General features: G+C 40.2%; 1 protein-coding gene across 1 annotated transcript in view; it reads right to left on the reverse strand.

The window, feature by feature from the left end:
- Positions 1–13,858, reverse strand: part of LOC123759610 (uncharacterized) — a 50,509-nt gene extending 36,651 nt beyond the window's left edge. The window contains 3 exon segments of the mRNA XM_045744741.2: positions 5,981–6,037; positions 11,386–11,457; positions 13,719–13,858. Of these exon segments, the coding sequence (XP_045600697.2) occupies positions 5,981–6,037; positions 11,386–11,407 (79 nt within the window). The 5' untranslated portion in view covers positions 11,408–11,457; positions 13,719–13,858.
- Positions 13,859–14,375: the final 517 nt, after the last annotated feature.

The raw sequence follows: 14,375 nt of genomic DNA on the forward strand, positions 1-14,375 counted from the left end.
CTCTGCCACTTGTGCTCTAGGGAATCAGATTTACAATTTTTATGCAGTCCCAATAATTTTGAGGTTTTATTGAGTGGATTCTAGCAGTAAAAGTTCTTTGTACACTCTCCAGGTCAGCAATTTCTCCAGCTTTGAATAGGGCTATTGGTATGTAATAATCTTCTTGAGGTTATCTTGAGATGATTTCGGGGCTTTAGTGTCCCCGCAGCCCGGTCCTCGACCAGGCCTCCACCCCCAGGAAGCAGCCCGTGACAGCTGTACCACCCAGGTACCTATTTTACTGCTAGGTAACAGGGGCATAGGGTGAAAGAAACTCTGCCCATTGTTTCTCGCCGGCGCCTGGGATCGAACCCAGGACCACAGGATCACAAGTCCAGCGTGCTGTCCGCTCAGCCGACCGGCTCCCTAATATATTCCACTCTAGAGAGCACTGGGACATCCACTAAAGAGTAGATGTGAGTTTGACCATACCTGGATCCAACTGTGTTGCAATGACTACATACAACTGAGGAGAGGAATCCTGACCCAACAGCCCCGACCCCAGGAAGGGGGAGAGGGACAGGCCAACAGAGAAGGATGCCCAGGAAGACAAATCGTGGGACTAGGAGCTGGCAAACAAAAACATCAAAAGGGTGAACAACAAAAGGGCCAGCAGGAAAAACCAAGAGTGGCACCATCCTTCCATGACACACAATGGCGACTACAAGCATAAGAGGCAACCATCAAAGTCCAAAAACCAGATTATCTGACTATTGAGAGAGTACCCACCAAGAGCAGGTAAGGCCCAAACCCTACCAGACCACCTCCAAGAAAAGGACAGAACCTCCAAAAAAATAACAATTGTCTAATGGGAGGAGGGGGGGGGGGTGGCAAGCCACACCCATTAGTCAACACAAGCAACAATGTCCTCAGGAAAGAGAAACGCCAAAAAAGGGGAGACAGACAAAACGGTTAGAACCAGGCTAAATGTAAAGCCTGGGCCAGCACAGCCTGCCAACTTGCGAGACAAACCAAGTAAAATGTTGTCATCACTTCCCAAAGGATGGGGATGAGCAACTTGGGCAAAGCTGCCAAAACCAAAGGTAACAGGGCTTCTACACCTAGGGACCGAAGCCAGCAAATCCACAGAAAGAACAAATTTGCCTGAACACAAAGTGCAGGAGATGCCTGCTGAACCCCTAACCCCACTTGGGAAAATGCAGTTAGGGAAGGTAAAGGCAGTATGCAGCCAGTGGTTAACTGGGGTGTGTGCAGTGTAAGGTTGCAAAACAAAAACTCAAGCCTTTTCCAGCTTCAGAGGAGCAAAGACTTTTTACATTACCTTGGGGGTACACTCCTCAAGATTCAGTCATAAAAAAATAAATAAAATAAAGAGACACACCCAACTCACCAGGGAAATAATTCTGACCAGGCTGGGGCAATGCCAATGGTGACTAGGGAAGTTACACTAGTCATATACAGCCAAAGCGAACAGTTGAGTTAAGATCCACACAGAAAGCAAGGCCAGAAAAATCATGCTCATGAAACAACACAAAAAACTGGAACACATACAACACAGGGCCCCCCCCTTACAGGACAGAGTCCAAAAGGAAAGCCAACACTTACCTGAAAATCAGGGATCAGGAAGGGGGTTGTGAGAACATGAAGGAGCTGATGCAAATACTGCACCACCAGGTGCATGACTGAAGTGTCTGGCTGGCTGGCTGGATCCCCGGTTGCCATCTGGTGGTGGGGAGGTGCAACTAACTAGTGGTGATAACTGGCAAACGAGTATGTGCCTAGTTGACAGCGTTGCTAATTTTTCTCCATGTAGTTGCTTGCCTTGGAACACACTACCTTTCTAGTGGTTTTCCTCTTGGCTTGGGTTGATCTAGTGCTGTATACCCATAATCTCTTCACCTCTATTGAGAGGACCAGACTCTGCTTCTGATCTCTAGTAGGCTTAATGACTCTCGACTCTTAACGACCTGATGGGTGTGGAACCAACCAGGCAGCTAGCTTAGGGAACCACCACGGGAAGCCCTCCCAGAAATTTGACTATAGAGCAAATACCAAATCACTTAATTGAATTCTAGTCTTGTGTCTGCCCAAGAACCAACAAGAAGCCCAGCCACTGTGATTGCAAGGTAGCTCATAAAAACATAAGGATAAAGGAAACTTTAGAAGGCATATTGGCTCATACAAGGTAGTAGGTATTTATATACACAAACTCATATACAGTACAGTATATACAGTGATACCTTGGTACCTTAATTTAATTCATTTCAGAAGGCTGTTCAAATGCCAATCTGTTCAAGTACCGAATAATTTTCCCACAAGGAGTAATGTAAATTGGATTAATTCATTCTCAGACCAAACAAAAATACACAAATTCAAGTAACGGCATTTTTACTTGAATTTAACTCAAAGCTTACAAGCCTAGCATGCATAAATCACACAGAAGACCTAAACACAATAGATGAAATAAATGCAAATTTATTCTCACTTCACCTGTCCTGGTTCTGGTCTTTGGTAAGCCAAACAGAACTATTCACGACTGATGTGTGACCTTTTAGCATGAAGCAATATCGGGAAGATAGCTTCAAGTAGTCACCCTCCAGAAAAAATGTGAGAATAGTAAAACAAGTATAAAAATAGTTAAAAAATGTGGCAACACTTTTGTGAAAAAAATGTCATTATATATGATATATATATATATTTAGCCATTTTTGTAATAACTATTGGGTTAAACACACAGGCTGCCTGACAGCGGGCAGTCTGTGGAAACTGCCTGACGGTTGAGAGACAGGACCAGAGCCAGAGCTCAACCACCGCAAGCAAAACTAGGCGAGTACAAATAGGGAGTACATGCCCCAAAATATCTTGTGTTTATAAATAATTATTTTACAGTGGAACTTCAGTGTATGAATTTAATCAGTTCCAAAAAATTGAATATAACTCAAATATTTGTACACGGACAAAATTTTCCCATGAGAAATAATGTAAGTTGAATTAATCCTTTCCACACCCCGAAAATATTAACTTAAAAATACATTTTATCCATAAAACTACTTTACTCAATATTTTTCATACAAAAATAATAAGGAAAATTATGTAAACTGTAAATAAAATAAAGGAACATTTAACTGCATTTTACCTTTATTGAGAACTTGTTGGCATTAAAATATGGTGGATGGAGGGGAGGGGAGGGGAGGGGAGGGGGAAGAGGAGAGGTGTTAGTATTTAAAAGAGGAGTCCCCTTCCATTACGAGAGACGCATTCAGCACCGCTCCTGTGCCAGACAAGTCCACAACGGGCTCACCATAGCCCGTGCTACTTGCCCCGCTCCTGTGTCAGGTAAATTATGGGCTCACCATAGCCCGTGCTACTTGCCCCGCTCCTGTGCCAGGTAAGTTACGGGCTCACCATAGCCCGTGCTACTTGCCCCGCTCCTGTGCCAGGTAAGTTACGGGCTCACCATAGTCCGTGCTACTTGCCCCGCTCCTGTGCCAGGTAAGTTACGGGCTCACCATAGTCCGTGCTACTTGCCCCGCTCCTGTGCCCGGTAAGTTACAGGCTCACCATAGCCCGTGCTACTTGGAACTTGTTCCAAGTAGCTGAATCTATAACAACAACAACTTCCATTACAACTTGAGGCAGTAATGACGTTGCTGGAGTACACACTTGCCTACATTTTGTAGGCATACCAATAGGACCTGGTTGTAGCTCACTTGCTTGTTTCTCTCACTGAGAATCTGTCTAAAGACTTGTTTCTGCCTATGTTATAACAACTCTCTGGAGTGAGACATCACATTGTTATTATAAAGATTAACACAACAGTTTGCTTTAGTTGTATCTCGGTGAGTCTTTTCAGCAAAACATTGCAGTTCTTCCCATACTGCATACATTTTCCTAGTCACATCAACCACGCTTGATCCCTAATAATCATTACTCCCAGACTTTGTAATTTACTATTGTCCAGATGATATCTGGTAACTATTATCATTAGCTAAGCTCAAAATCCTAAATTTTTGAGCATTAAACTAAATCTGCTAAACTTGCTTCCTTTTAAATACTGTACCTGCTTAAATATTTGCTCTTCATCTTGCAGCAATTTTGAGTCTTCATCTGTCTTTACTTCCCGCCCTATTTTTTTTTACTGTCTGAAAATCTATAAACGTTACTGCACTATAAATCTACATCATTTATATACAATACAGTATATGGTAAACAGCAGAAGTCCCAGGATAGAGCCTTAGAGCACTTCATTTTCAGCTGTTTCTCACTCGGACTAAATCCATTTATGCTACCTCTGATTTCTTTAAAATAACCAAGCTTTAATCCAATGTAGCATAACACCCTCAATAGCATGTGCTTCTAACATTGTTTACGTCATGTTACAAAAATGTTGCAATCCCTTCCACCATCAACTGCTTGATATATACTGGATACGGATGACAGTACTGTATTGTAAATTTCTTGAACACGAAGGACCCCCTTAGTAAAACCCATGCTGTGAATCTTTTATTAATCCATATTTTTCAAGATGCAAATGAACTGCTTTTGTGATTAACAATTTAAGCAATTTTCCTACATAGACATTAAAGCTAATTGGACAATGGTCTGGCAAAAGTGAGCTATCCCCCTTCCTGTAACAATTGGCATCACATTTGCAGCCCTCCACAGCTCGGTACGCTGCTCAATTTGGAGGACCCTGTGTTTATATCAGGTGCTGTTGTCTTGTGGAAGTCAGGCACAGCAGATGAGTGAGAACACCAGCAGTTTGTGTCAATGTTGATTATCAAATCAGCCGATTTGATTTGATCATGAATGCTGATTATCAAATATCTAATGCAATAGCATTAGATATTGAGACTAATAATATCAAGCAATCTTTGTTCTCAGGGTAAAATTGTTTTTGTTGGTCAAGTAAATGTAAGAAAAAATATAAACCTTTTATAGCAATACAATGTTCAGGCAATAAATATTACTACATTCCTACGATAATGAAAAAAAAATATTACAAAGACTGCATTATAATGAGTATTAAACTAATGTGAACACATTATACAATAAGACTTTAGTTGCATGACCTTCATTCCACTAATTGGGAAAAAATACTGTACTGAAAACTTTAAATGAAAGATTTATATTATTTGGCTTTATAATTTAACACCGGAATTTTTAAGGCTTAATGTGTGTAAAACACTGAATAACATTTCTTTGTTTACAATTAAATAAAAATTACATTTCTGAAACACATTTAGGGCCTCAAAAAATAAAATATTTAAAACACTACGAGGTGAAGCAACATGTATAAGTTGTGATATAAAAATAATTGCATTACAGTTACAGCAGCTATGGCTTTCATAAATTTCTGCCAGTTAATTTAAAAGCAAGTTTTAGCAATAGTGGAAATTTTGTCAAATATTTTGTTGGCAATTTAATCCAATAATATTGAATAGCTGAAGTAAGGTAATAAAATGAGTAGCGGCATATATATATATAAAGAGCTTAATGGGCAGTTTAGGCATTTATTATTATAAACACCCATTCAAGACCATACTAAATCCTTTTACCAATTAACTCGAGCCAATTGACAACTTGTCCCATTCTTGACATTGAGTCTTACACAATTTATAACATTTAATAAAATTTACATAATATTTTTATCTCAACATACATGTTACCTACATATTTAATTTGTTTAAATGAACTAAATTAAGTAATGCACTACAGATTCTTTCATTGCAATAATACCAACAAAGTATTGCACAACATAACTCTCCATATTTAACCGTCAACTAAAGGAAAATTAAGCAAACCAATCGTCTAAAACGGCATGAGCATGTCCATAATTAATGCCTCAAACATTCAGATAAATAGCAATAACATAAAATTGAAAACATATCAAGGGTAGGCGTTTAAAATGGGAAACTTCCTTTAAGACACTTTCGAGGAAGTAAACACAAGTAGGAAGAGATTGATAAAAAGAGTTTACCCATGAGAGACCGGGAGTCTGGGTTCAGCATCTTCCGAATGTCCTGATTTCTGCGAGCTATATGGGGAGGTGAAGTAATTATTGAACCATCCATCAAGAAGAACAAAAATGCCTTTGCATGCATAAATTTATTAACTTGTATACAACACGTTATAATGCATTTTCAATTTCATTTCAACACAAGAATGATTACAAGTTTATAAGTCACCTAATTACAAAAAGAAGTCACCCTCAGGTAAGACAAAATACAAATGCTTTAGGCATTCTTATAAATACTAAAACTTTCCTTATTTTCTTGCATGATGAGTATTAGATAGGCTTAAATATGGCATACAGTACATATGATATTTTGTACATGACAGTCTTTTGTCATGACACAACTAATAATAATGTTGATGCTGCTACTGATTAATTATGATGCCACCATTCTGAATGAAAGAATGTCTACAAGAGAATTTGAGAACTGTGAAATTATGGTGTAAAATTAGCACATAAATGTAATAAATTCAAGGATTAACACTTAAGTGCAAGTCAGTGAAAGAAAATAAAAGCCAATATTTTGAGTCAATAAGAAAAATGTACACATGCAAAATAGGTACAGCATTGGTAGACTGATTGGTGCATGGATGGATGGCGAGAGTTAGGCTGAAGTCAAAAGCTGGAACCTAACTATTAGCATAATCTACCTTCTGAGCAACCCCCTCCCCTGCATGAGAACCATGGGTGTATCTCCACTACACAAGACCTATCTCCACATCAGAAACACTATCTCGCTACATAATGTAACAATAACCGTCATCCCACTATCTCAAACAAGTGTCATAGAAATAACCTTTATTCAATTATTTATATGCGAGTGGTGTGTTGAAGACATACAGTGCTTTTGAACAAATCTACTTGGGAGTGGGGAAACCTGGAAGGAGTGGGAGAATCAAGGAGCTACCGGGGCTAATGCAGAAAGAAGTATTTCATTAATTTAATGCTGGGTTTCTGAAGGGAGCCCCGCACTCCTCCTCCTGGTGGCTCCCTGAAGCTAACCAACCACAGAGCAAATATGGGACTTACCAAGGAGACAGCACAGGCTGTAGGACAAAGAACAGAACCCAGGCAAGAAGAGACAGCCCAAAGCAACACACGACTGACTTGGACCAGGAACACTTACTTAATACCAGGCCGTCAGAATCCTGTTAGAAAGTCAAACTGCCCCCCCCCCCCCCTCCCCAAGCCCAAATATCAGGCCAGGACATGTTGGAGAAGACAGCAGACTAAACTGCATATTTGCAGATATCATGGGGTCCAAAGGTACACGGCAGGCTGGCCAGACTTGATGACACTGCGGATGACCTGAGAAATGCTACTCTTGGAAAAAGGAACCAAGGAAACAGAGTCAACCAACAAAGTGTGCACAATGGCAGAACCAGTAGCATGCAAGTAGCAGCAAAGAGCTGCCATCGGACACAACAAATGATGCACCTCTGGCTGGACCAACCAAGCATCAATCGTGAAAGGAAGCCCACCAACTCATTCTTTGCTAGAAAAGAAGGAGAGGGCTGCAAAATGAACAAACCACACACCAGGGCCAAAGGAACAGAATGCCTGCTTCTAGAGAAGAGCCTAAAGCTTTCCATCGTGACTGCTGGAAGCAAGAGGCAACAAAAAGATAGCCTTAATAAATGGATAAAATCCAGGTGTTGAAAATTTGGAACAGATTCATGGAGAAAGAAAAGGAAATGTGTGAAACACTAAACAAACAGTTCCAAAGTGTTTATGCAAATTCAAGTCTTCAGACAACCAGACACAATACGAATTTCAGAGAATACCATAGAGTACATATAGGTGTCTTGAGACTAAGTGGAAAAAAAGATTTGAGGAAATAATAGAAACAAGGCAGTGGGCCCAGATGGCATTTCACCTTGGGTTCTGAGAGAATGAGTCTTCGCTTAGCCTTAAACCATCAAATAGTAGAACCAACTAGAAAACACCCTAGATCTTATTTCTATAATGATGAACTGATTAAAGACATAAGGATTACAAATGCATGTTACCAAGATCATAACCTATTTGAAGTTCAGACATGCATATGGAACAGACGTGTCTTGAATCAAAGTGGAGGAAAATTCAGCATATTCAATTTAAATAAGAAAAGGATTAACTGGGAACAAAGACACCAAAAACCTTGCAGAAATATGCTAGGGAAGACATCTAGATAAGGCAAACTTAAACAGGTGCTTTGAGAAAAAAGGGGCACAGCAGCACTAGAATTATGTGCGAGTCTCGTCCTCATATCAGACAGACAAGGATACAACCTATAACACGATATATAATCCTTTGCAGATGATGGATTTTCGTAAGAGTAGACAATAGAGGAAACGGCAAACCTCTATATGTTATCTGACGTTAATCAAAGCTTTCAATGGGTGACAGAAAATAACATGCCTAATGATGGCCAAGTTACTGTTAGTATGGATAAAACAAATATCAAAACAAAAGGCACATAAAATGCAGTCAAACCACACTATTGAAAGAAAAAGCAATGTAAACAATTTAAGAGCAATCGTGTCGGACTTTACTTTTAAAGAACACCACAAAGTAGCTGTCAGAACTGAAAGTAAAATGACAGGTTGGATAACAGGAACCTTTCAAGATAGAGATGCCACACCAGTGATGGTACTTTTTAAGACACTTGTATTCTCTAGTTATTGTTGCACACTAACAGTCCCATTCAAAACTGGAGAAACTGCTGACCTGGAGAGCATGCAAAGATCTTTAACTGCTAGAATCCATTCAATAAAACATCTCAATTACTGAGACTTTTTAAAAATGTTAAATCTGTATTCTCTAGAGTGCAGGTAGGAGAGAGATGCACTTTAAAAATATTAGAATAGCTGGTTACAAATCTGCACACAGAAATAACACCACATGAGACCAGAAGGCATGGAAGGATATGGAAAATAGCCTAACTGAAAAGCAAAGGTGCAATAGGCACGCTGAGAGAGAACTCGATTAGCACCAAATTCTGAGGACTTTTCAAAAAAATTTCCCTTACACATTAGGGGCATAACTGGCTGGCCTCTAGCAGTGCTGAAGAGAGAACTCGATAAGCACCTTCAAAGAATACCTGATCAACTAGGCTGTGACTCATACGTCAGGCTGAGAGCAGCTACGTCAAACCCGCCTGGTCAGAGACCGTGTTGTGGAAATGTTAATCCTTGGAATAATTGACTGGTATATGACATATACTCCACTTCAATTGATTCTTCAGTCATCTTTATGTACAGAAGTCTTGGCAGATGTATGGAAAAAGACAAAATAGTTCCAATATGCAAAAATGGTAACAGGGAAGACCCGCTTAATTATAGACCTGTCACTGACAAACATTGTAATCAAAACATTAAAAAAAATAATCAAAATTAAATGGGCAGAACACCTGGAGGGAAATTATATAACAGACAGACAGTATGGTTTTTGAACAGGAAGATCCTGTGTAACAAATCTTAGTTTACAGGAAAATTATTACAGGAGTCATGTAGAAATTACAGGAGAGAGATGGGTGGGTTGACTGCATTTAACTGGACCTAAAAAAAAAAAAAAAAAAAAGGCTTCCAAAAAAGTCCCACATAAGAAGTTGTTCTGGAAACTGCAACATACTGAATGGGCGATAGGAAGACTTCTGACATAGATTCTGACATAGATGAATTTTTTTTTTACAAAAATAAGGGAAGCAATGAAATGCAATGTATCAGACTGGAGATATATTACCAGTGGAGTATCAGGTTTCAATTCTAGCACCAGTAATGATCATTTGTCTATATACATGATCTGGCAGAAGGAATACAGAATTATATGAACATGTTTGCTGATGATGCTAAGCTACTAAAGAAGATAGGAGACCTAGACGATTGTCATGTTCTTTAAATTAATCTAGATAAAATAGGTGCTTGGAGCACCATGTGGCAAATGGAATTCAATATGAATAAATGCCATGTTATGGAATGTGCTATTGGATAAATTAGACAACACACAAATTATGTGGAAAAAGAGTTAAAGAACTCTAACAAAGAAAGAAATCTAGGAGTGGTTCAAGATAGTAGACTGTCACCAGAGGAACACATACAGGACATTGTGAGAGGAGCATATGCTGCACTTTCCAACTTCAGAATCACTTTTAATCATACGGATGATGAAATACTAAACCGTTCATGACTTTTGTATGGTGCCCATATTTCAAGAAGCACATCAATAAACTAGAGATGCTAAGGCATGCTACAAAATGGCTTCTGGAACTGAAAAACAAAAATTATTAAGAGAGGCTAGAGTGTTAAATATGCCAAAGCTAGAGGATAGAAGAAAAGGAGGCAATATGATCATCACTTACAAAATAACAACAGGAATTAACCAAACTGACAAAAAAAAATTCATGACACCAGTAACCTTAAGGACAAGAGTTCATATACTCAAAACAAGGAAATAAAAATGCCCCAAAAATGTTTAAAGTTTTCTTTTGCAAACAGAGTGGTAGATGGTTGGAGCAAGTGAGAAAGTGGAGGAGCCAAAATTGTCAGTAGTTTCAGAGCATTATATGATAAGAGTGCTGGGAAGATGGGACACCACAAGCATAGTTCTCGACCATAGGAGGCCTGGTCGAGAACCGGGCCGCGTGGTTGCTAAGCCCCGAAAACACCTCAAGGTAACCTCATCCTGTAACTGAGCTTGGGTAATTACCCAGACTGTGAAGCCATCACTAAGGCATGGAACACCTTGACTACCACTAGCAGTCACTGTAGCTGGAGGATGAGAATCTGGTACAGCAGTTCAAAATGATTCTTACCAAGTTTCAATTTGCTCAGAATTGTTTCCAGGAATTTAAAGGGCTTCTGGGTCTTAGTATGTATTTACCTTGCACTTCAATGAGCTCCTTGCCATTTCATTAGGGAGAAAAGACCAGTTGTAAGGTTACTTGTCCTACTGGAGTTCTGAATTCCTAAGCCAAGCAGTTTCTCAATGCCCCGTGTCTGGTTTTGGTGAAGTTAGCTTGGGGAAGCTCCTGACTGGGGCCTTGCTCAGAAAATCCCACTCCACTTACTGTATTAAATCATTTTTAGTCTAGTTTAAGCACAAATAAATAAATCATAAAAATTCATTATTTCCAGTAATATTTACTACTAAAGGCAAAAATTATAACATGCTGAAAAAATATGATGAGCAAGGCCCGTACTAATGATTTTAGAAAGGGTCCAAATTTTCACCATACATTTTTAGACATTTAAAAAATTGCATTCTAGTAGAGTTTTGAAAAACAAAAATCCAATTGCAAATATATTGTATATACTGTACAGTGTTACTAAATACACATAGCAACTGCATCAACCTTAATAATAATTAACAAGCAAGCAAATAATCCTTACCAGCATCCATGTTGCTTGTCATTCATTTGAGTCATCAACCAGAATATCTCTTTGCACCCATCACATCAGCACCTGAAATGATAAAAGTTAATAAGCATTAACAGATATAACAAATACTGTAGGTAAGTAATTTTAATGCAAAATAAATAATAATACCGTAGTTCATTTGCAATCAAACATTATAAGAATTATGTGTGTGCTTGGCAAACTGAAAAGTGTTGGTAACATCAGTGAGTGCACAGGGGTTAGAAAACACAGACACCAATTGATGAGCAGACCGTAATCATCAGACTGTGCTATCAGCAACTCCCTGGTGAAACATTCACGGGACTGTCAACAAAGTCACTCATGGTTCACTTGAAACTGCGAGCCTGTTCTGAATCATCCTCAACTATGTGGAAATGTCATTTGCTGTGTGAGTTGGTTATTTCCACAAGTGCCCCGTCCTGGGACTCGTGGGTAGATATGGCCACCATGACCCAGTGTTCTCTAAGGAACACAGCAGGGAGCACTGCAGCCCAACCAGAAGGCATAGAAAGACAGTGGATAGATGGGTCAGACTGGAGTCTAAACTTACTCGAATGCAGAATGGTGGTGGTGCCGCTAACCAAGGTGCACAAGCGAGTCACTAAGTAGGCTTACAGTGCAGTGTAAAAATTTACAGTACAGAGTGTAAGAGCTAAGTGCATATTTTAAAAACTGACAGTGTAAAATGTACACACATGCAATGTGGGTTTGTAAAAGGTTGTAAAAAATGTAGTATACAGGTATACAGGGTATCAAATCTTACAATGTATGATGAAAAAGTTTCCAGTGTAGGGGGGTGTAAACACTTGGTGGATTTTTAAAACCTTAAAGAGTTCAAAATGCAAATATGTTGTGCAAGGTGAAAAAGCTGACAGTACAAAGTGAAAAAGCTGACAGTCCAAGTTGTAAAAGTTAACTGTGCAAAGTGTAAAAAGCTTACAATGAAGTGTGTAAAAGCTTAACCTATGGAGAACAGGCTAATTCACCTTAAACACTGTAGGCAATTACACCACAAAATCTAGAGTTAGCCACGAGCTGAACATTGTAATAACCCAGGAAAAATAGCAAGATAACCCACACATTAATGACCAGTAATACAAACCTCCAACACATGTCTAACTTTTACAGGTGTTGGTTTACACACTAATAATAATAATGTCGATACTAGCCAAAGGACAATTCCTCCAAGAGACTATTCCATGTTGGAAGGGGCCTGTAAACCCCTCCATGAGACTATCCCATGTTGGAAGGGACCTGTAAACTCTTCCATGAGACTATCCCATATTGGAAGGGGCCTGTAAACCCCTCCACGAGACTATCCCATGTTGGAAGGGACCTGTAAACTCTTCCACGAGACTATCCCATATTGGAAGGGACCTGTAAACTCCTCCACGAGACTATCCCATGTTGGAAGGGCCCTGTAAACTCTTTCACGAAACTATCCTATGTTGGAAGGGGCCTGTAAACTCCTCCACGAGACGATCCCATGTTGGAAGGGACCTGTAAACTCTTCCACGAGACTATCCTATATTGGAAGGGACCTGTAAACTCCTCCACGAGACTATCCCATGTTGGAACGGACCTGTAAACTCTTCCACGAGACTATCCCATGCTGGAACGGACCTGTAAACGCTTCCACGAGACTATCCCATGTTGGAAGGGCCCTGCAAACCCTTCCACGAGACTATCCCATGTTGGAAGGGCCCTGCAAACCCTTCCACGAGACTATCCCATGTTGGAAGGGCCCTGTAAACCCTTCCACGAGACTATCCCATGTTGGAAGGGACCTGTAAACTCCTTCACGAGACTATCCCATGTTGGAAGGGACCTGTAAACTCCTCCACGAGACTATCCCATGTTGGAAGTGACCTGTAAACTCCTCCACGAGACTATCCCATGTTGGAAGGGACCTGTAAACTCCTCCACGAGACTATCCCATGTTGGAAGGGACCTGTAAACTCCTCCACGAGACTATCCCATATTGGAAGGGACCAGTAAACCCCTTCACGAGACTATCCCATATTGGAAGGGACCTGTAAACTCTTCCACGAGACTATCCCATGTTGGAAGGGACCTGTAAACTCCTCCACGAGACTATCCCATGTTGGAAGGGACCTGTAAACCAAATATTCGCGGCCCTTGGCCCAAGTCCCCGACGGTGACGGGAACGCCCCCACATAACACAAATCTTATTAATCATCACCTTTTTCCTTTCACCCTTGACTAGAGCCCGTGGGATCACCGCTATTAAACCCTCGGGGGAGCCTCACTGGCCCTCGGGAGAGCTCCCCAGCCACCTCACTTACCCTCTAAATGGAATATCGGAATTGCTATGACTCGGGGCCGCCCCCATCAGTCATAAAATAGAGAAATCCCGCACCGCATATTGGGTAATTTTGGCCAGTCTTGTGTACATGTAGCTGCTGCCATCTGTTGGCCGAGCTCGCCGCGGGCTGGCACCTTGGTTCTTTTCATAATAATAATAATAATAATAATGATATTTTATTTAGGAAAAGTACATACATAGATGCAGAGTTACAAACATTCTGATTGATTTATAGATAGAGCTAGTACATACAATACCTACAGCCACTAGTACGCAGAGCGTTTCGGGCATAGGGGTTTTAATGCTACTCTACTGTTGCCTACTCTAATATATTCTCTCATTCACTGTTAGCCATTAGTTAATACGAAATAATTATAATTTGGTGTTTTGTATGGGATTTGTTGCGCAAAGAGAAATGATAACTAGCGCGTTCATCGATCAAGGATGAATTTGGGGGGTTAGGGGGGGGGAGGGCCTTTGACAAGCCGCCGGTTTCCTGTCCTCGTCGGGACCACTAGAGCTGTAGTGGCTCTCAGGTCAATTCAGGTTAATATAAGGAAGGGTTTTGTAGTACAGTTGGCTTCGTTCTCGACTCACAATTGGGAACTAGAGCTCAATTCCCAGACGAGACAATTTG

The sequence above is a fragment of the Procambarus clarkii genome, chromosome 8, assembly GCF_040958095.1.
Source record: "Procambarus clarkii isolate CNS0578487 chromosome 8, FALCON_Pclarkii_2.0, whole genome shotgun sequence".
Lineage (NCBI taxonomy): Eukaryota > Metazoa > Arthropoda > Malacostraca > Decapoda > Cambaridae > Procambarus > Procambarus clarkii.